General features: G+C 59.0%; 1 protein-coding gene across 24 annotated transcripts in view; it reads left to right on the top strand.

Moving 5' to 3' along the window:
* Nucleotides 1-21,540, top strand: part of FBRSL1 (fibrosin like 1) — a 412,476-nt gene that overhangs the window by 14,354 nt on the left and 376,582 nt on the right. For 22 of the 24 annotated variants that reach the window (XM_065904966.1, XM_065904976.1, XM_065904972.1 and 19 more), the window contains exons 2-4: nt 1,730-1,930; nt 18,790-18,894; nt 21,047-21,082. In XM_065904966.1, coding sequence (XP_065761038.1) covers nt 1,730-1,930; nt 18,790-18,894; nt 21,047-21,082 — 342 coding nt within the window. Of the gene's footprint in view, nt 1-1,729; nt 1,931-2,780; nt 5,445-18,789; nt 18,895-21,046; nt 21,083-21,540 lie in introns of those variants that run through there. The other 2 variants (XR_010658894.1, XM_065904973.1) reach the window with 2 other exon arrangements.

Here is a 21,540-nt window from a genome sequence, read left to right on the forward strand (position 1 = left end):
CATCCCTCTCTCTTCCTGATACCCCTGAGTTGACATTGAGGATAGGGCAGGGGCGTGCAGGAAGGTGAGTGTGCCAGCGCTTGGTGAGGGGGCAGGCGTCACAGTGTGCAGTATGCTTCCTCTTGAGAGGCTATGAATGGCATTTCACTCCCCACATCCTGCTCGAGCTCCAAGTCTGTGTGCCTGTGGGTTTGGGCCTGAGAGAGAGGAGGGATCTGCTACTGCCGCAGTGTGCAGCCGCGGAACTGGGTGGTCAGTCAGGCTGAAGTTGGACATGGTTGCTCCTGGCCGGGCCATGGGCCACATCGGACAGTGCAGTCAGGGTGCTTCTGTGTCTGGAGGGACAGCTCCAGTCTGGTTGGCCTCATCGACGCCCCTGGTGAATTCTGGAAAGTGTGGGTCCTGGTCACTGGGTGGGAAGAGGGACATGGGGAGTCTTCTTGAGGTGGCTGCGGACCCTGAATTGGAGGACCCCACCCGGCAAGCACACCTCCAGTTTCCTGCCTCCAGTCCAGGGGACCAGAGCAGACTGGGACCTTGTCCTTCCTGCCACCCGCTTACCTGCCTGGGGACACTTCTTGCAGGGCTGTGGGATAAAGTCACCATTGCGCTCATTCAGGCTTTCCTCCCCCCCTCCACCCTGGACAAATGCTCTTGGAGCGCTGAGCCCCTTGTTGGCTTTTCCTTGCCTCTCTCTTCAGCAGCCCAGTGGTGCTACAGCCGTCTCCAGCCTCTCTCTGGGTGCCAGCAAGAGGCATCTCACCTGCTAGTACATGTCAGTGCCAGGCCCTCTTGGGTTCTGGGCACGTGGGCAGGGCTGTGTTTGTTGGGGGGGGGGGGGCGCGGGGCAGGGCAGGGCGTCTAGACCTCTGCATAGCAGGAGCTGTGCAGGCAGTGCAGAGGCTTGATGGGATGGGAGACCACACTGTCATCAGCATCAGTGTAGCACATGCTTGTTAAACACCCACTGTGTGTCAGGCTCAGTTCCAGGCACTGGGTACAGCTGTGAGCAGGGCTGGCCCACCTCTCTGCTCTAGGGCTGGATCTGGGGTCACTCACTGAAGCCCTGCACGCCTGGCTGAGATGGAGACTGCTTTCCCAGGTCAGCTCCCATCCGGTCAGGATGCCAGGCTGCAGGGATTTTGGGCTGATAGACCCACGGGTGGCTCAGGACCAGAGGAGGTGGCAGCTGGTCAGCTGCCTTTGGCCAGCTACTGTGGTAATGGCCCCCAGCCCAGGGCTCAGACTGGGAATCCAAGGGTTACTCCCAGGATGGGCCATGTCTCACAGAGGCCAGCACAGCCACCAGGCTCAGTGCCTGCTTCCTGTGAGCTTGGTCGAGACTTCACACCAGGCCGAGGATCAAGGCACGCTATTACTGGCTGGGCTCCTTGGGAAACACCCCAGTCTTCCTCCCCAAACCCCCAGTCCTGACAGGCCCGCCCATACTCATCTGACCCATCTGTGCCCTACCCGTCCCTCCATCTCCCTGCACTCCCCTCACGCGGCCCTCCCAGGGTGGGAGGCTCCTTCGCAAGCTCAGAGTGGTAGCCTGACAGCCCGCTGTGAGGGCGGCGTGGGTTGCAGCCCCTCCAGGTGGGTGCTGTCACGTGCCCAGGGCCCCACCTTTGGCACAGCACAGTCTCTTGTGGTGTCACAGGTGGGATAGCTACACTCGGAACCATGTGTCACCACCAGTTAACTGGCTTTGTTCTTCCTCACCCCGCAGAAGGACATGGCCCTGAAGCCACATGAGCGGAAGGAGAAGTGGGAACGTCGCCTTGTCAAGAAGCCCCGGGAGGCAGAGAACTGCCCATCTGCAGAGCCAAGTGAGAACGGGCGGCCCCTGGAGGCAGGCAGCTCTGAGCAGGACCTGGAGACCCCCTGTGACCGAGGGAAGAAGAAGGTCCCTCTGCAGCCCACCAAGCAGGTGAGCCCTGGGCCCCTCCCACTCAGAGCCATGGGCTCTGTGCCCTCTGCCTCTGGGCAGCCTCGGGGCCACACCAGCACCTGGACACCACCCATCGGCAGTTGGGCCTCCCTGGCAACGTGCTCCGTCGTTGTCGGGGGTGGGGTATGGGGCACATGTGGACTAGGGCCAGGGGCGCCCATCCGCCGGAAGTCTAAGGGTCCTGAATAGAGGCAAGAGACACCTCGGGTGGGTCACAGCCAGAGAGAGGCCACACCAGGCCAGGAACTGGGGTCTGGGGGAGTCTTGGCTCAGGCGGGGCGGGAGGGTGCACTGCTGATAGGCTGGCCCCGTTTCCCCATTGCGTCTGTCAGGCTCCGCCGACTACAGGGTGTCCAGCGTGTCTGTAACGCGTGGGGTCCAGGCTCATTGCTGGGTGCTCTCCATGTGCTAAACTTATACGAAGCGCAGTGTCTGCAAGACGAGGGCAGTCACATCACTTCTGTTTGGTGGTCCAGGCGCAAGGAGCAGCCCCGCTGGGAGCGGACCCTCAGTGGGTGGTGATCCTTGCTGTTACCCAGAGCCCAGCTGACATGGGGCAGGGAGACTGGGGCCAGGGGCTTATCTCCCAGAGTGCAGGGTTCTGTCCTAGGTGTCGGCTCAGCACTGCAGCTGCTTTCCTCTTCAGGGACTCACTGGTTTGCGCCTTCTTTTCAGAGAGGGGGTTCTTCTTGGTGTTTCACACTTCACTTTTCAACTCCCTTGGGGATTGGAATGCTGGTGAGGGGCAGCATGTCTCAGGGACCCGGGCTGGATGGGGGGTCTGCAGACACACCTGCCCAGGTGGACACGTGCTCTTTCTTCCATGCAGGTGTGCTCCCCAGAAGGGGGGCCGCTCCCAGCCAACCACTGGGACCAGAACGGCCCGGCCCAGCGCCAGCAGCAGCTCCAGCCCAGCCAGCCCCAGGGGTCACTCCCAGCCCCGTGTCAGCGCTGCCAGCCCCGTCGGGCTTCCCCGGACCCCGGGCAGCCCTGCCAGCCCCAGCGGCCACTCACGGGTCAGCGCAGCTGGCCCCAGCGGTCACTTCTGGGCCCAAGACAGCCCTGCCAGCCCCGGCGGTCACTTCTGGGCCCAGGTCAGCCCTGCCGGCCCCAGCAGCTGCTTCCAGCCCCAGATCAGCCCTGCCGGCCCCAGCGGTCACTCCCAGCTCAGCCCCACCAGCCGCGTTGGGCACTAGCCCCCAGGCAGCGTTTCCGGCGCCTGCGCTCCCTCCTGGCCCCATGGCAGCGCTACCGGCCCCTACGGTCTATCCTGGCCCCGTGTTACCTCTGTCGACCCCTACGGTCCATCCTGGCCCCGTGGCACCGCTGCCGGCCCCTGCGATCCATCCTGGTCCCATGCCACGTCTGTCGGTCCCTGCTGGCCCTCTGGCACCGCTGTTGGCCCATGCGGTCAGGGGTGGGCCCGTGTTTCCGCGGCCAGCCCAACAGGGCATCCTCAGGACAGCGGTGCCGGCCCCTTCGATCACTGCTAGCCCAGTGTCAGCGGTGTCAGCCCCCCCAGTCGCTCCTCATGCTGCGTCCACGTCGCCGGCCCACCAGCTCACACTCAGGCCAGTGCTGCTGCCCCCGGCGGGCGTTCCTAGCCCCATGCCAGCCCCGAAGATCCCTCCTGGGCCAGCCCAGCCGCCCCCGGCGGTCACTGCTTGGTCTCAATCAGCCCCAGCAGTTAGTTGAAGCCCCAGAGCAGCTTGGCCCCCCCAAACCTTCACTGCTGGGCCCTGGACAGCCCTGCCAACAAAAGCGGCCACTCATGGACCCAGAACAGCCTCACCTGCCCAAGCGGCCACTCTTGGGCCCAGAACAGCCCTGCCGACGAAAGCGGCCACTCTTGGGCCCAGAACAGCCCTGCCAGCCCCTGCGGTCACTTTTGGGCCCGAGCCAGCCCTGCAAGCCCCAGCCGTTACTCCCCTTACCTGAGCGCCCCTCACTTCTGGGTCGGCCAGCTCCACCCCGCCGGCCTCTCCTGGGGCCCCTGAGCCAGCCACGGCAGTCCCTGCTGAACTTGGTGCAGGCCCATCAGCCCCAGCTCTCCCTCCTGGCCCCGGGCCAACCCTGCCAGCCCCTGAGGTCACGACGGACTCGATCCTCCACCCCTGCGGTGGCCCGCCAGGCCCCGTCTGTGAGTCCTGGAGCCTGACGCCTGTTTTCCCAGACCACCCCAGGTGTGGCTCTGCTGAGCCGGGCCAAGGCCCCCCTTACCCTGCAGCCTGAGATGTGTTGTCAGACTGGTCAGAGGCCTTCTCCAGACAGGCCAGGCTGTTTGTGGTTGGAAGCTAAGGCTCAGCAGAGGCGGGAATCCCTTTCAGGGCCGCCACCAATCTGAGGCCCCCCTGCGCCAGGAAGAGAGGAGAGTACCTCAGCACCTTCCCACCTCCCACATTCTCACCCCCACTGTGCCCACTGCGTTGTGACATGCACGCCTCCAGGAGAGGGAACACAGCTACCCCCAAGGGTTCAGGCTTGGGGTTGGGGGGGGGCGATCCTTCAGCATCTCTCTGTGCCTCTAAAGTGCCCACGTGTCTTTCAGTGTTGGAGTTCCATGCCCAGGTGTACTGTTCAGAGAGTGAGTGTATGTGTGCATGTATGGGGTGTGTGGTCTGCAAGTGTGTGCATGTCCGTGGAGAGAGAGAGTGTGTCTGTGTGTGAGATTTTGGGAGGTGTGCCAGCTGTAGGGCTTGCCCTCCTTGGGCCCCGCTCCATCTGGCCAGTGTGCATTCCCCACGCCCCTCACCAGGCACTAAGTGGGCACAAACAGCCAGGCCTGGGCCCTTGCTTGCCTGCCCTCTGGCCAAGGGTCGTGTTTGTCCAGCTCCAGGGTCCTGTGACGTGGAGAGGGGGCCTGAAGGATGCTCAGGGCCGTCCACAGTTGAGTAGGGTCTGCTGGTGCCAAGGAGGGTCGCCTCGAGAGTCTGTTTCCACCCTGGTGGCTGGGCAGTGAGGCGGAGGTCAGAATCTCCCACCCACCTCCCCCAGCTTTGGGCCAAGAAAGCCTGCAGGGCCAAGGCCATTTCCAGAATGTCTGCTCCCAGCCTCCCACTGGTCCCCTACAGCTTACTGGCTCCCGGCCCCCAGGACGTCCCCCGTCAGGACCTCACACTACAAGGCTTTCTCTGCCACACCCCCACCCCGCCACCGGACCCACGTCTGCACTCAAGGGTCACCCACCCTTTGCCCCTGGAGTCCCGGCACAGGTCACCACAGCGTCGGCCACGAGGGCTCAGTGCTGTGTGCGCCCGTCTCACCCGGCTGTGATGGCCACTTGTAGCAGTGACCTGGTTCCTGGAGGCCACAGACACACACCCTGCCCCTCACACCCCACCCTACCCCGGTTTCCAGGCCCAAGCCTTCCTCCCTGCTTGGTCGTGAAGACCCTGACACCCAGAGCAGGGCCTGCAGATACCTGGTCTCCCTCCCAGAAACATGGGACATATTTTTCTGATTAAAGAAAATAAAAAGTGCTGTGCCATTATTTTTATAATAGCATCAGTGTTTGTAATTTAACATAGTATGTGTCATATTGAAACTGATTTATTCCAACAAGTGGTTTTCTGCACATCTGGACTTGCCTCTTGTTTATTCCATTTCAGCTGAGCTGCAGGAGAGCAGCCAGGGGAGGGGGTGCCCAGGCAGGGGACGCCTGGCCTGGACGTGGCTCACCATGCCATGTGGTGTGGGCCTGGGGGCTGCAGCTCGCCGTAATGACCCTCCACGCCCTCCTGGTACCCTACTTACTGGACCAGATCCTCCTGTCCTGTTTCTTGAAGCCCCAGCGGGGTCTTTTTCTCCATGCCACTGAAGGTGCTTCTGAGATCTTGTCATCAACTCCCACTATCCCGTTGTTCACAGAGGGTGGCCTTGCCACCCTCCCGCTGCCCTGAACTTTCAACCCAGGTGCAGTCTGAGCATCTCTGCCTCCAGGCCCTGTGCCTGCTCTTGTCTGGGCGTGTCTCGGGCGGGGCAGGCCAGGAGTGGACAGTTGGTCGCCACCTTTCTAGGCCTTTGTGCTCTGGGAATGTTGGCTGCAGTACTTAGGTGCCACTTAGTGGCTGAAACACATCTCTTGGGGGCACCATCTCTGATGGCAGGAGAGGGGTGGGAAAGAGGGCTGAGGCCACCCCACCGTGGGTGAACTCCATGGTGGGTGGGGGTGGGGGCTGTCCCTTGTGTGATCACTGCTGAAGAAGGGACTTGGGTTCCATCCAGACCTAGCGGGGCTCTCTAACCCCCACCTGACTGTGGTCACCGCTGGCCTCAGATTCAAAGTGCCAGGACCCTGAGGGATATGCATTTGGGTGAGCCATCCACTGGCCATAGAGGGGACTGGATCACATGCGTCGTGTCCTGGGGAACCCATGTTGCCATGAAAAAATATAGGTGGTCCAGTGTGGCCAGATCTGTCTTTCTGAGAACAACGGGAAACCTGGGTTTTTCTGTGGATTCAGTGGTTTTTTTCAAACATTGGTGGCTAATTCTAATTTGATGACTCATCTTGCTGGCCAAAGGGTACAGCTGTGTGGGCTCTGCATGGCCTGCTGGCAGAGGTTTGGGCCCTGGCAGTTGTCCTGGCCCTGAAGCCAAGGGTGTGCGATGTGGCCTACCTCGTCGTGGGGAGAATGGGGCAGCCTGGCCTGAAGGGTGGAGTTGGAGTCTTTGAGGGGGGTGCTGCCTCGGGGGTCTAGGGGAGGCCCTGTGCTGCCCCAGGGAGCCCTCGGATGGAGACTGGAGCCTGAGCACAGTGCTCTACTGGGGCCTCTCCTGTGGACCGTGCGGCCCACCTCCCCTTCTGCAGACTGGGCCGTGGGGCAGGGACATGTGCCTTCTGTACGGGAGCCCCTGATGCGATGATGCGACGCCTGGTCACCATTAATCCTGTGATGTGTGATGGCGGTTGTGGTTTTACTGTCAGGTTGAGTAAGGGGTGGTTTGTCCAAAAGCAACAGAGATGAAACCTACTAAACAAGACCCCTTGGGATCCACGCAGTGGGTGGGGAGGGGCATGAGCACGGGTAACCCCGATGAGTTCGCAGGGTCCCAGCCCTTGAAGGGGATCGCACGCCACCTCCAGCATCCACCTGGGAGACCTGGTCCAGGCTGGCGGTTTCCTGGAGGAGATTGCTTGTCGGCTGCCGTGGATAGGGCTTCCCTGTGTGTGCGTGCACAGCTCTCTTGAGCACAGAGGTGCTCCCCAGGTGAGCGCCTAGTCATTCCCCATGAGTTCTGGTCTTTCACGTGGGGGACGCCCTGGGGAGGATGGGCCCCTGGACCAGCCAGTCACTGCACAAGGACTTTGTCAGCACCTAAGGCTCCAGGCACATGATGCATCTTGACCAAGGCAGATCACTCTGCCCCAGGGAGCTTGTGATCAGGCAGACAGGGAATGTGATGCAGTCCTTTAATGTATCATGCTGAGACACTTGGCTGGGCAGGGGAGCTGGTGGCCCGCCTCCTCCATCCAGAGGCTACACGGACCACAGAACATCCCTAGCGGCTCACCAGGGCGGGAGCTGGGGCGTCTGAGGAAGATGATGTCCATGTCTAGCCACCTGCCCTTGCCTGAGGGGCCTGACATGAAGCCTGTTCTGGGGGTGGGACTAGAGGGGCTTGAGACTGAGGGGGTGCCACCCAGACTCCTGGGGGGTGGTCCCAGATGCCTTGATAAAAGGCAGGTTCTGACTCTGCAGAAGCTTAGAGCAGCTCCCTTTGCTGGGACTGTGATGGAAGCCACACTAAAAAAGAAACAAAATTAACCCTAACATATTTTAACTCCGTATACCGTCAGCACTGTGTATCCACGGAGGCAGAGGGCTGACTGGGGCTGCATCATTTTATATAAAGGACTTGAGCATCTATGGGGTTCTGGTATCTGTAGGGGGCTCCTGGGGGACTTCGCCAGTGGCTCAGCGGTGAAAAATGTGCCTGGAATCAACCTCCCATGGACACCAAAGGACGACTGTATTCTAAGTAGTATCATTTCAATATGTAGTCAGTATGAAAATTAACAGTGGAATATTCTACTTTATTTTTGTACCAAGTCTTGGAAAGGCAGCGCATTTCTTCCTCATGCAGCCCTTTCTCAGTTGGCCTCAAACTGGCCCAGTGTGGCTCAGAGGCAGAAAGGTGTCTTTCCCAAGTTCACTGTCTCCTCACACTTGCCACTCTTGTTGGTTTTCTCATTCTTGCACTCAGCCAGCCCTTGGTTTGAACCCCCACCACTGAGCCGCAAAGCCAAGCACCTGTCAGCCTAAAATCTCCCCTGTGAGTATCAGGTCTGTGTATCCAGGGCCAATACCCTCCACCCCAGAAGCCACAGCCTCCTCACTGAGCTAGCACGAGCAAGAACAGCTCCAGAGCTTCCTTCACTTCAGTGGGGAGCTCGGCATCTGCTCCAGGGATTGGGCCAGGAACAGGGAGCCATCTTCCACTGCCCACTTCCCCACCCAGGCCAGCCCTTTGCTTCTACTTCCTAACTCTCCTTCTGAACAGGATTTCATTAGAAAATTAAAGTGGAAATAAGAATTCACCATATAGAATGCACCTAATAGGGTGCAACCAAAGCAGTGTTCATAGTGAGACCTCTAGCTTTGGTGCTTATGTTGGAAAAGAAGACGAGTTCAAGATGAGTGACCTGAAGAAGCTACAAGAGCAAGAGTGTCATATGGAAGAAAGGGAGGAGTCCGAACAAGAGCATAATTAATGATCAAGAAAGCAAGCAATAGAGAAAATGAACAAAACCAGAAATTGTTTCCTGGAAAGCATCAACAAAATTGAGAACTCCCCCATACTTAGATTGATCAAGCAAAAAGGAACGTGGATTACCAACATCAGAAACTAAAATGGAAATACCACTGCAGGTGCTACAGGCATTGAAAGAATGGGACATAAACAGTTTTATCCCAGTAATTGAAAAACTTAGCTGAAATGAACAAAGTTTTTAAAAAATACAACTTACCAAAACAAGACTTAAGATGAAATGTCCCATCATTCCCTCGTTGGGTCCTATCTGACTCTTTGCGACCCCATGAACTGTAACTCACCAGGCTCCTCTGTTCTACACTGTCTCCCAGAGTTTGCGCAAATTTATGTCCGTTGAGTTAGTGATGCTGTCTAACCGTCTCATACTCTGCCATCCCCCTCCTCCTGCCTTCAGCCTTTCCCAGCATCAGGGTCTTTTCCCATGAGTTGGCTCTTCACATTAGGTGGCCAAAGTATTGGAGCTTCAGCATCAGTCCTTCCAATGAATATTCGGGGTTGATTTCCTTTAGGATTGACTGGTTTGATCTCCCTGCAGTCCAAGGGACTCTTGAGTCTTTTCCAGCACCACAGTCTGAAAGCATCAGTTCTTCAGTGCTCAGCCTTCTTTGTGTTACAATTCTCACATCCATACAGGACTACTGGAAAACCGTAGCTTTGATTATATGGACCTTTGTTGACAAAATGATGTCTCTGCTTTTTAATACAGTCTAGGTTTGTCATAGCATAGCTAGGAGGAAGCATCTTTAAATTTCATGGCTGTAGTCACCATCCACAGTGATTTTGGAGACCAAGAACATAAAATCTCTGCTTCCACTTTTTTCCCTTCTATTTGCCATGAAGTGATGGGACCGGATGCCATGATCTTAGTTTTTTGAACATTGAGTTTCAAGCCACTCTCCTCTTTCACTCTCATCAAGAGGCTCTTTAGTTCCTCTTCACTTTCTGCCACTAGACTGGTATCATCTGCATATCTTAGGTTGTTGATATTTCTCCCAGCTTCATTCCAGCTTGTGATTCATCAAGCCCGGCATTTCGCATGGTGTACTCTGCATAGAAGTTAAATAAGCAGAGAAACAGTATACAGCCCTGTCATACTCTTTACCACTGAGTCCCCAGGGAAGCCCTAAGATGAAATAGATGATCTGAATAGTCATGTGTTTGTTAAAGAAACTGACTTTGTAAACTGGATGTCCGTGTCTACCCCTCACTGCCAGCCCACCACCTCTTACCAGCAAAGAAAAGCTGACCTTTCACAGCCGGCCCAGGCACTGTCCCCAGTGACCACACCTGTGAGGCAGTGTATTGCTAGTACCATTTTTCAGAAGAGGATACTGAAGCCAAAGAAAAAAAGCATCTGAGCAACTTGTGCGAGACAAGCAGGGAAAGTGATGGAGCCAGGGTTCAAACCAGGTGGCTCAGCTCCAGAATTTGTGCCCTTGACCCTGACCTTTCTCTGGAAGACAGCCAGCTCCAGTCTTCCTGCCCGTCTGCAGGTGGTGAGGTTCCTCTAAGGGGCCCATTAGAGCACGCCCTTCCCTTGCTGAAAGCACCCTGGAAGTTCCCCTCCACCTTCAGGAAGTCTTGGTTCCTGGACGTGCCCCACAAGGGCCTTTGTGGTCTGAGTTCTCCCTCCTCCCCGACCTGCTTGCCTTCTGGCTCATTAACCGCCCCTCCTCTGCTCCCATGCCCCTCTCTTGGGCTCACCCCTCTGCGATGTGGTGATTGCCTGTTTCTTATCTGCACCCCCGAGCAGGCCTGGTAACCCCGAGCCTGGCAGAGGGCTGGGCCCCAAACGCTTGTCAACACAGGGAGTGAGAGCGGGGCAGAGTTCTGGACGCAATCCACATGGCCTGTCTGTGCTGCTCACCATCATGTCGGTCTGCCGGGCCCATATTTGCCAGTGTAGGGGTTTTCTAATCACAAGGTTTCATACTGGGCTTGGTAGAGTCCTTCCAGAATATTCTCTCGCCCTCTGGAAGATGAATGTCGTGGTGGGGAATAAGCTTTGACATCTGCTAGCTGTGTGGCCTTGAGCAGGTGACTGCCCCTCAGTGCCTCAGTTTTCTCCTCTGGACAGTGGGACAGTGGCACTCCCTCAAGAGTTTTATGTGAGTCAGTTAAAGTTTGAACCCCTCTGGGTCCTAGCTAGCCACCACAGTGCCTGGCTCCCATTATCACAGATGGTTTCTCCCACTTCCCGCTCTTCTGAGGCCTGGGCTGTAGCTTGCGGGGGCTGCCGAGGTGGGCTTCCGTGGGATGCTCTGCATCCTTACCCCACCTCATCATGAGGTCACTGTTGGCTCTGTGCCAGCCCGCCTGTGACCACATACACGGAGATGTGGTTCCATGGTTAGAGGCCTGGGCTCTGTGGTGGCCCCAGGCAGGTGAGTCCTTTCTGGGCCTCTTTCCTCATCTGTAAAGTAGAGTTGTCGATACTGCACGCGTTTCGGGTTGTAGAGATGAAAACTGAGTTGACGTGCACAGTTCCTGCTAGATAGGCACGTATGCCGTTGTTACCGCGGTTACTGCTTTATCATTATTCCTCATAGAATGGTTTCTCCCGCCTCCTGGGCAAGGCCTGGACAGGCGAGTCTCGTCGTCGGCCTCCTTGGCGGGCTCACCTGATCCCCTTGGGTGCAGCCATCCTGGCAGGACCCGTGGGCAGAGTGCTTGGCCATTCCCTGGCTTTGGCACAGCCAGACCCCCGCTCTCAGATGTGGCCCTCACGGAAACCTCACGAACATGGGGGACTTGCTGGGAGGCCCTGTTGGGAGAAGGGTAGAGGGGAGTGGGTGCCAAGGGTATAGCCCATTCGGTGGATACTTCTTTGGGCTTTGTCTTTGGTCCCTGTCTGGGCTCGGTGACTAAGACACCTGCTGGAATTCCAGACATGACATGAGTGGGGGGATTTGGGGTGACAACAGACCTGCCTGGAAACAAATGGGGCTGCTTTAGACTAGCGGATCAGGGAGACCTCATCTAGGAGGTGACCCAGCCTGAGGCCTAAGGACAGCTGACAAGGAGTCAGCTGACCAGAACCCCGGGATGGGGATGGCATGGGGCCTGGGTGAGTGTGGACACCACTCACTCACAGAGTGGCCACGGGGGGGGGGGGGGGGGGTTTAGGCTGCGCAGTGACTTGAGCTGAGGTATTTTTTTCAAAGCTTGTGCTGGAGGGGGGCTGGGCAGCTGCAGGGAGGTGCTTGTGGCTTGAATCAGCTGGACAGATGGGGACAGGTGGGGACAGCAGTGGCGCAAGCTGAGTGGCTCAGCCAGAGAGTAGAGGCCAGATGGAGCCCAGAGGACCCTGCTCTGATGGCCCACACCCCCAGAGTGCACTGGCCTGACTGTGGGGGCAGGACCTGGTGCCCTGCCCCGCCCCGCAGCAAGAGGGACCACACACTCACATGGCACTTGCTCACAAACGGCTCACGTCCCCAGAGCCTGCTGGCTGTGTGTCTCCTTGGGTTGCGGCCTGCACTCAGCCAGTGTCCTCTGTACAATCTGTTGTGCATCTCCATCCCCCGTCCGGCTCTGTGCTTCACTCACCCAGCTGTCCACTCGGCTGAGTCCCGGGGGAAGGATGTGGAACAGTGGGAGGGGAGGGCCAGCCTCCGAGGGCAGCAGCTTGCTTCCTGACCCTGTGCCAGCTCTGGGGCCCCTCCTCATGGTGGCAGGCCCCTGCCAGGTAGTGGGGACAAAGGATAGCCCCTGCCTACTGGGCACTTGCCGTCCAGTGACCCTGCTTCACTCAGGGACACCTGGAGCCACGGGAGCCTGAGGGGCCTCGCCTGGCCTGATTGTTGTGGGAGTAGAGGGAGCGTCGGAAAGGATTCCTGGGGAAAGGATTCCTGGGAGAAGCGGGGCTGTGCCCAGAGCCAGGGTCTCCTTACAGTGGACTCCATCCTTCTGGAGCCTCCACCCAGACTCAGCCCTGAACCCTCCCTCTCGCCCTCGGGTCACGCGGCGGCTGCAGCACCACACGTCACCAGCAGGTGCTGCTGTCGGCTGGGGGACGCTGGTCTGCAGTGCTGCGCTTGGGCACCACCCTCCACACTGACCTGGAGCGGTGTGCTTCGAGCGTGCAAAGGAGAGGCCTTACAGGTGGCCTCATCAGGTGGGGAGGGGGCCCTGGCCTTCCTTGCACACCCCAGCATCTCACCTGCCCACCAGCCCTCCTCATGAGTATGTTTGCATGATCTGCGTGAAGGTTCCCCTCCCTGGGCCAGCCGTGCTCTGTGACCCTCTCCTAAAACCCAGGTTCCCCGCAGAGCTGGAGGCAGAGCATAGACCTGGAGCTCAGAGGGTGGGGTTCTGTTGAACAGAATAAAGTACGGGCTGACCTCACTGCTGTCATGTGCTGGGGGCGGGGAGGTGGCATGTGTGAGATGGGGCGGAGGTGCAGGTTCAGTGGGGTCATGAGGCCCCACTGAGCATCAGGGAATGTTGGTGGACAGAGCAAGTAGCTGGACAGCAAGGGGCTTCCGGGTCAGAGCCTCATTTATAGCCCTGGGGCATTGAGGTACCAGGGTGACAGGGGCCAGAGGCTGGGGCACCCAAGGGGGAAGGGGGCCTCAGGCCCTGCTTCAGTCGGGGCTTCGGGTAGACGGAACAGGCTCTCATTTTGGAGCCTGTAGAACACACTCGACGCCAGGAATCAGCTGGAATGAGCAGGGACCAGAGTGGGGTCGAGAAGACTAACACGGTTCTCATGGACGAACACAGCTCATCCTCCCAGCCCAGTCAGCAGGGGCCCAGTGGGGGCCATGGACTTGACCTGTGGCTGCCTACTTGCCCTTGAGGTGCACTCAGGAGTCACCTGGGGGGCCCAGAAAGGTCTCTGAGACCCAGACCCACAATGTTTGATCCCTCGGAGGCCCAGTGGTTTTAAAGCTCCCCAGTGGGGGCATTATTTGTGCAGGAGTCCCTGAAAGAAGATTGGGGTGAAGGGGGAGGGGTCTCTGCCCCCACCTGGGTTGCCATGTGGCCCCTGGGGCTGGGAGGCCAGACGTGTGCACATGCGTGTTTGTGGGTGTCTGTGAGTAGACATGGAATGGGGTGCCTCGGCTGTCAGGAGCCTGTGGTCTGTTTATGTAAGGATGTCATGAGGGCACTCTCATGACTTCTTTCTCCCTGGGATAGTGGCCTGGCTGACTAGGGGCTGAGGGGTGGTTACTGATGCTTAGTGGGTGCCTGACCCTCGCTTCACCCCCCAGGTCATGTCCTCTCACGGATTTGAAGGAGACCATGGGTGGCCTCAGCCACAGCCCTCTTCTCAGGGTTTCCCAGGGTCTGTAGCGAGTCCATCCCCACCCCTTCCCCTCCCAGGCCTGTAGGTGTGGAGGCTAAGTGGGCCTCTCCTCATCCTGGAGACCGGTGCAGACCAGCCATGGGTCAGAGGGCACCTCCCACCCCTGGGCTGGGGTGGTGTTGGGGGGAAGGTGGGAGAGGTATGGGACGGAGCCAAAGCTCCTGAGAATGTGTGTGTGTGCTCGTGTACACTCCTGAGAGCTTCATAGGATGACACTTGTCTGGGGGTGAAGCCATCTGGTGGGGCATGATCTCCTGCAGGGGCCGCCACATATGGCTGTTCAGGTTGCACACTGCAAAACTCTAGGGCCACCACTCCCACTCTCGCCATTGATGGATGGCATGTGCATCTGCACGTGTGCAGCAGTTGAGCATGTTGCAGAGGGCATCTCTGCTCCATCTGTGAGGCAGGGCTCTAGGTAGGCGTGGAGGGGGAGGGCCTCTGCATCCTGCTTCAGGCATGAGTCTCGGTAAGGTGGTGAACGCACAGAGCATCAGACAGCTCTCAGGAGCAGGCAGGCGCTGTGTTGGGATGTGGGCAGAAGAAGCCTTGTTGAGGGCATGCGGGGCCATCCAGGGACTCTTGGTGCTCCTTTGTTTCTGTGTCTTGGTGGGAGCTGGTCTGTGAAGGGTCAGGAGTCCCAGTGAGTCTTCTTGCTGATAGAGTGAGGGATGCTGGGGCCCCCGAGTGAGCCCTGGGGTGTCCCAGGCATAGGGAGTTTCCTGTCCCCCGTAGGGGGAAGGCACCTGGTGACATAGCCTGGGGACACTGCCAGGTCCCACCTCTTGGACCCCTTCCCAGCCACGCCTCCTGGACTGACCGCCACCACCCACACCCTGTGGGTCTGAGCATCAAGTGGAACCGCGTGCTGCCTGTGTGTGGCCCAGGGCACTTGGCAGCCCGCCTGGGAGGCGACACTTCCTCTCGGAATTGCTGCAGAACCTGGTTAGGGAGTTGCCTTGCCCAGGGAGGGTCACATGAGGGGGTTCTCTGTTACTGCCAGGAAGTGTAGGGCCCCAGGTGCTCCCGGGGTGCCTCGGTCTGAGGGTGATGTCCCTCACCTTTGCTCTGATGGCAGTGCCCCAGCCATGCTGATCTGAGGGGAGGAGGGCCTCTCCCTGCCCTTCTGAGGGCTGTGTTCTGACCCTGCCTGGTGGAGAACAGGGCCCTATTTCCACATTTCTACCAGTCTCAACGGGAGTCCTGCCCCTGCCAGTCTGAGGACATGTTTTTGTGGTATGCCGCCTTGCACAAGCCTTACGTGTTCAGGAATTCTGCACAACTTATAGAAACTGCCAGTGCTCATTAGGGCTCTCCTCTCCTCCAGGGAGTTGCATTGCTGTGGCAGTGCCATCTCCCAACCCTTCCCAATAGCCTCATGACCTGCCTCATCACCTTTCAGAAGTGTCGTCTTCTCAGTGAGGCCCTTCCTGGTGACCCCTTCTTTGCTCTTCTCTGCTGTTGTCCTTCCAGAGCTCCTGTGAACATCTGCCGACCACGTGCTCCATGTGCTGGCCTTTGTAGACTTCGGGAGGGTGGGGACTTGGGTCTGTTTATATTCCTTGCCCAGAATAGGGCTGGTTCATACGCAGGCACTCAGTAAGCCTTGGGTGGGTAGGTGGATGGTGGGTGGTGAGTGGTCTGTCTTCCCATGTATAGATGGATAGGTGGATGGATGGATGAATGGATGGATGGTGGGCAGATGGTTAAGTGGACAAGTATATGGGTGGAAGGGTGGATGGATGGATAAAGGATGAATGGTTGGGTAAAGGATGAATGGATGGATAAAGGATGTTTGGTGGGCATAGGGATAGACCACAAGGCCCAGGGGTAGGCCCAGGCACAGGGGCTCCCAGTTGCCCTCCCAGGACAATCAGGGCCCAGATCAGAATCTGATCCCTCCAGCTAAAAATGGAGGCATGGCATCCCTGGCCTTCTGGCAGAGCTGGCCAGCAGCATTTCTGAGCCGCTGGGAAGCAGGTGGGGCTACAGGACAGCCAGAGTCCAGCTTGGGCCTGGCCAAGGAAGAGAAGGTGACCAGCCATCCCAGTACATCCAGGGTTGGGATGGTTCCCAGGGCACAGTACTCAGTTTTATGGGATTTTCTGGGAAATGGGGCTTTCAGAGCTAAAACCCACTGCCTGAGGAAGGATGACAGACCCCAGCCTCTCCTCCTCCTGTGGGGCATCCCCAAAGAGTCAAGGTTCGGAATCCTCTCTGGGGTCCAGCTTGGAGAGAAGATCACTTGTATAACTGAGTGAAGTGGAGTGTGGCGTCCTGCCTTCTCGCCTTTCAGCTGTGTGGGCTGTTCTTCAGCCTCCACTTCCCCTCCCCCTTGGCTGGTGTCTTTGTACCGTGAGCAGCCCGCCCAACTCTGCCGGGCCTGTCCTGTCCTTCCAGCGTTCTCTGGGTCCAGCCTTCTTGGGCAGGGACCCTGCTCCGAGCCCAGCTGAAATACTGCCCCCAGTAGTGAAGGTGGGTTCATGGGGGTGGTTACTAAAGGTCAGAACCAAGAGTCTCAACTGGAGCCCTACCAGGATCCCCCAGAGGACCTGATACACAGCGAGTCTGTAGTGGGGCCCGGAAGTGCTTATTTGCATTCCTGCCAAGCTCCCAGGTGCTGACGCTGCATGTCCAGGGACCCCGCTTTGAAAACTGCTGGATGAGGGCATTTGTTTTCTTGCAGAGGCTCCTTGACAGCAAGGCAGTGAGGAAGTTCCCCCAGTCCCCATATTCACTCCTTTTGGGGAGACCTGTCATGGAGTCCAGAAGCAAGAAAGACCTGTCTCCAGTTGGTGACAACAGCGACACCTGGTGGCTTATCGGTGCTAGAGAAGGGTTCAGACTCACAAACAGAACTTCTTACCCCCATAGAGCCTGTGAAGGGCCCTGTCGACACCCCCACTTCACAGATGAGGAAACTGAGGCTGAAGGACAGTCAGAGAGCCAGCACTGGCCCCGGGTCTGTGCACTCACCACTCGGCTGTGCAGGGTGGAGCTAGTGAGGCTGGGGACCCCTGGGCTCACAGTGGGGGTGTTCTGCCTGTCATGAGACTGGGCCCCCTCCCTGGGCCTGCCATAGGATGGGAGAGTGGTACTGAGGGCTGGGCTTCCCCCTCGCCGTTCCTGCTTCCCCAGAACGGGGGCCCTCCCCTGGGTCCTTGCACCCAGGCCCGGGCTGTGGATGAGTGCCAGTTATGTTTTGTGATTACACTCTGCTAGCCACACCATGCAGGGGCCTGTCGCTATGGGAGCTCGTACCCCATCTAGGGCTTAGGTTGGCCCTGGGGAGCAGGGGCTCTGAGGGGCAGTCTCGAGAGAGCGAGCCCACCATGGGTCTGCAGGAAGAAGGGCTCAGGTCTTGAGAGGGTTTCCTGGACACTCGAGAATATCCCAGAGCACAGCTGGTGCACCTGGCTGACCTGTTGTGACTTTCCACCTTAACTGAGGTCTCAAGGGCTGAAGGATGCTTACGACAAAAATGGCTGGATGCGAAGGACTGGGCCTCCCTGCCCCTGGTTGTGGCGCAGGTTCTCGGCATGCCTGAGCTGAGAGCATATGCTCTGGGCGCGGAGGTCTGGGGGTGGACAAGAGGCCACATGCTGCCCTGCAGGCACATCGGCAGCACCTGGAGCAGGGGCCATTGGGTGCTAGGCAGTGTGCTGGCTGGGAGCCCTGGCCTTGGTCTGTTGCTTGAAAACCTCAGACAGACAGTCGAAGGTTTGGGCTGTCGGTGCATGTCCAGACAAAGCCGTGGGAATGTTCCAGAACCAGGAAGCTGGAGCCACCTGGAGGTGGTGGGACAGCCAAGCTCAGTGGGTCCTGCCAGGGAGTCCAGGAGGGCAGCTGGGAGCTGACAAGACCTGGATGGAGGCTGGCATGTTCGGGGTGGTGACTTCCTGGGCCCGGAGGTCAAGGGTCAGGGGCTGTGATGTGTGTCCCTGCCCTGCAGCTTGGTGAGGTTTGAAACTATTTCCAAGTGAAAAGAACGCAGGCAGGTTTCTGGATCCACTTTCCACACTGTCACTTAACCTCCCTAGTCGTTAATCAACTCCCTCCTTGATTTCTTCCTCTGTAAAGTGGGCACAGAGCAGCCAACTAGGGCTTCTGTGTGAGGAGCAAGGAGCTGAGGGCCTGCTGTCTACAGAGATTCCGGCAGATACTTGACCCAGCAGCAGCTGTCCCAGTGGGTATTACTTGCTTCGTGCTGCAGATGACAGAATGGAGGCACAGAGAGGTTGAGTAGTGGCCCTAGGACACAGTGAGGGGAGTGGCTGGTCCACACCCAACTCTGCAGACCTCACAGCCCTGACCTGGCTTGTGGTGAGGGCTGAAGGGGGCCCAGGAGTGGTGTGCCTGCAGGGAGCAGAGATGAATTGCCACAGGCAGGCCTGTCTTGACACGTGATCATGGGCCCCTGGCGGACTGGAAAAGACCGGAGCCACCCACCAGCCCGCTCCCCATCCAGGAGTCTTCAGTCGCCCGCCGGCCAGAGGAAAGGACAGAACTGAGAGTAGTTTATGCCACTGAGTGCCCACCCTTTGCTCTCTGGGCTCTTCTTTCCCATTCTGGGTAGGAATGGGCAGTATTTTCTGGGTTGTCAGTGGTTGGCTCTGCCCTGCCGCCCCCCTCCCCGGGTTTCAGCCCAGAGGGACCGGGTGGGGTGAGGGAGGAGCCTGAGCCTGGCTGTGCCCCAGCCCCACCCTGCAGGGTGTGTGTGCTGAGCCCGTCTCTCATCTCTCCCTGTCCCCAGATGAAGGTTGCAGTGTCCAGAGGGGGCGACCACAACAGTGACGGCGACAGCTTCCGAGAAGCCACCAGCTCCCGGAGGAGCAGTTCTCGGGACCAACTCAGTGATGTGAGTACCCTAGCTGCTCGCGGGAACACTTCCGAGTCCCTGGGGTGACTGCCCGGCCAGCCTTCAACCTTCAGCGGACACTGCAAGCCATTTGTTTAGGGGCCCGGAGTCTGAGTCCAGGGTTTTGTGCTCACAATTAGCATTTGCCTTCTTTAAAGCATGACTGTCTACTAACTGGGGCCTCCCCACTAGGAGGGATTTAAATGAGGACCAACCATTAGGCACAGCAGGGCAAGTAGAGGCGACCGTGCTGGGGTGCAGTCCCTCTCTCCAGCGGGGGGTAGGCTCGGGGTCGGTGCCCAGCTGGCGGCGGGCAGAGCTGTGGATGCCAGACAGCTCCTACAGATGTGTCTAAAGAAGGGTGGAGGCAGGGGGTGCGTTTCTGGACCAATGAGCTGCAAACACTCCTGCCTGCCCAGGCGGATCAGGCTGGCAGCAGCACGGGGCATCCAGCATCCAGGTCTCTGCCACTGGGGGCCACGCGGAGGGGAGGGTGCCCCTCTGAGGCACAAGCTGGCCGGGGTCTGGGGACGCCCTTCGGTGTGTCCTGTCGAAAAGGTCCCTGAGCTCAGGTCCCAGGGGGCGGGGGAGAGGGGGTCTTAGGACCCAGTTTGGAGATGACGCAGGCAACACACGAGGGCTCCCAGTGGGATGTGGCCAGCAATGGGGGTGCAGGGTATTCCTCCAGGGCTGCTGGGTCTCCCTAGACCTTGAAGAAGGGGGATGGGGCAGGTGTTACAAGGGCAGGGAGTGGGGGTTGAGGGGCCCTGGGTTGGGGGTGCGTGAGGACTCAGGCGGAAGAGCCCCCCAGGGGGGGCAGTGCTCCTGGAAGAGGCCTTTGTCTTCTTGACCCCCAGCTGCAGGAGTGGCGGCCTAGCGGAGATGGGTTTTCTGTAGGGCTAAATGGAACGAGTTGTCTCTCATTATCATTTAAATGGGGGCTGGGGGAGGGCTGGTGCGGGAGGCCAGGAGGAGGGCCTAATTGCCCGGCTCCGATCTTGTTGCCACAAGATGGGAAAATAGGCTGGTAATTGTCTGGGGCCGCGGGGGCTGCCCTAGTTCGAACTCCTCTAATTGCCGGCCAGGATGGGAGCAGGCAGATTGTAGGCACAGCACAGGCAGCGTGAGTGTGCAAGCTTGGGGGCAATTATGGCACCTGCCCACCCCCCCCCCCAGTGGCAGGGCCTGGGGCCTGAGCTACCCCGGGAGTGAGCGGCCCCCCACACACACACTGGGGTGAGCTTGGCCTGGCAGACCCCCAGGAACTGGCCTGGGGCCTGGCCAGGGTCTGCCTGGGGAGGGGAGGGTCCCCTGGCCCCAGCTGAGCTGAGCAGAGTGGTCCAGGCTGCAGTGGTCACACATCCTCCCAGAAGAATCTTGGCATCTGGACCTCAGTGTGGTCTGGCCCCAGGTCTGTGAGTCCCACACACTTCAGACAAGCTTGCCCTCACCGGCTGTGTGAATGCCACCCACCCACCTGCCGGATCATCACATCCTGTCTTCCTGGGCCTCGGGGCTCAACCCTGGTGACCACCGCCTGCCCTGGGGAGCTGGTGAAATGAACCTAACTGGTTTCTCCCGTTAGATCTTAAGTACCCATTTGAGCCAGAGGGCGCTCCATCAAGCATAGTCGGGGTCACCCTCACAGGACCTCTGGGGTGACTGTTGGCCTCTAGGCCACAGCTGACCCCCCTGCCCCCATCTGACATCTGAGGCCTCAGGATTACCTGCTTAGCTCCTTCTCCAGGAAACCTTCCCAGGCTTTCCCATTGGACCCCGTGACCCTGGGAGGCTGGTGGGTGGTGAGGGAAAAGCCGACCTGAGCACAGAGTGGGGTCAGTCCCTGACCCAGAACCCCACGTGGAGAGGTGGGGCACGTCCTCTGGGAGGGGCTGAGCCCACCCCTGGAGAATGTGGGGGCTTTGCCACCTCTCCGCCTGGAGATTCCTCTGGGCTGGACCATACCTCCAGGTCTGGGGATGGAAGGTTCCTCTGTGGGTCCTCGGGCCCTGCCGCAGGCTGATGAGTGTGGCCCCAGCCCGGAGTTCCAGCAAAGACCCAGGATGGGCTCTGCCTGCTCAGGTCCCTAAGGGAGAGGGTGACCATCACGGGCTGCAACCAGTTCCTGACTGTCCTTCTTCCTTCCCTGCAGAGTTCGGCGCAGGCAGTCTCAGGCAGAGGTTACTCCGTAAGTCTCCCACCCTCCTGCTGTCTGCTCCCCTCACTCTAACCCTGACCCTCGACCCACGGGAGCCCTGACTGTACTGAACGCTGCCCCTAGGCTGGAAATGGAGTTTGTACAGGATGGGGATGGGCCAGAGTGGGCAGAGATTCAGAGGGAGCGGGACTCTGGGTCCTGCCCTGCAAAGGAGTGGGCAGTGGGCTGGACACCCTGGGTCCTGTGGGGCAGCGTTTGGTGTCGGGGTTGCTGCACATGGAGCAATTGCAGCGTATGCCCTCCCCGCCCTGCCCCCTACCCACGTGCCCTGACACCTTCTCCCCAGCTGTGCTTGGCCCGGCCAAAGAGGCTGGACAGGGTGTGAGGCCCCCACTCTTAGCTGTCATCAGGGGCTCAGGGGCGGGAGGGGGGACTGGCCTACTGCTGCTTGATACTCCGGCCATGGCGGGGGCCACCCTCCCTGTCCC

The sequence above is a fragment of the Muntiacus reevesi genome, chromosome 13, assembly GCF_963930625.1.
Source record: "Muntiacus reevesi chromosome 13, mMunRee1.1, whole genome shotgun sequence".
Taxonomy (NCBI): domain Eukaryota; kingdom Metazoa; phylum Chordata; class Mammalia; order Artiodactyla; family Cervidae; genus Muntiacus; species Muntiacus reevesi.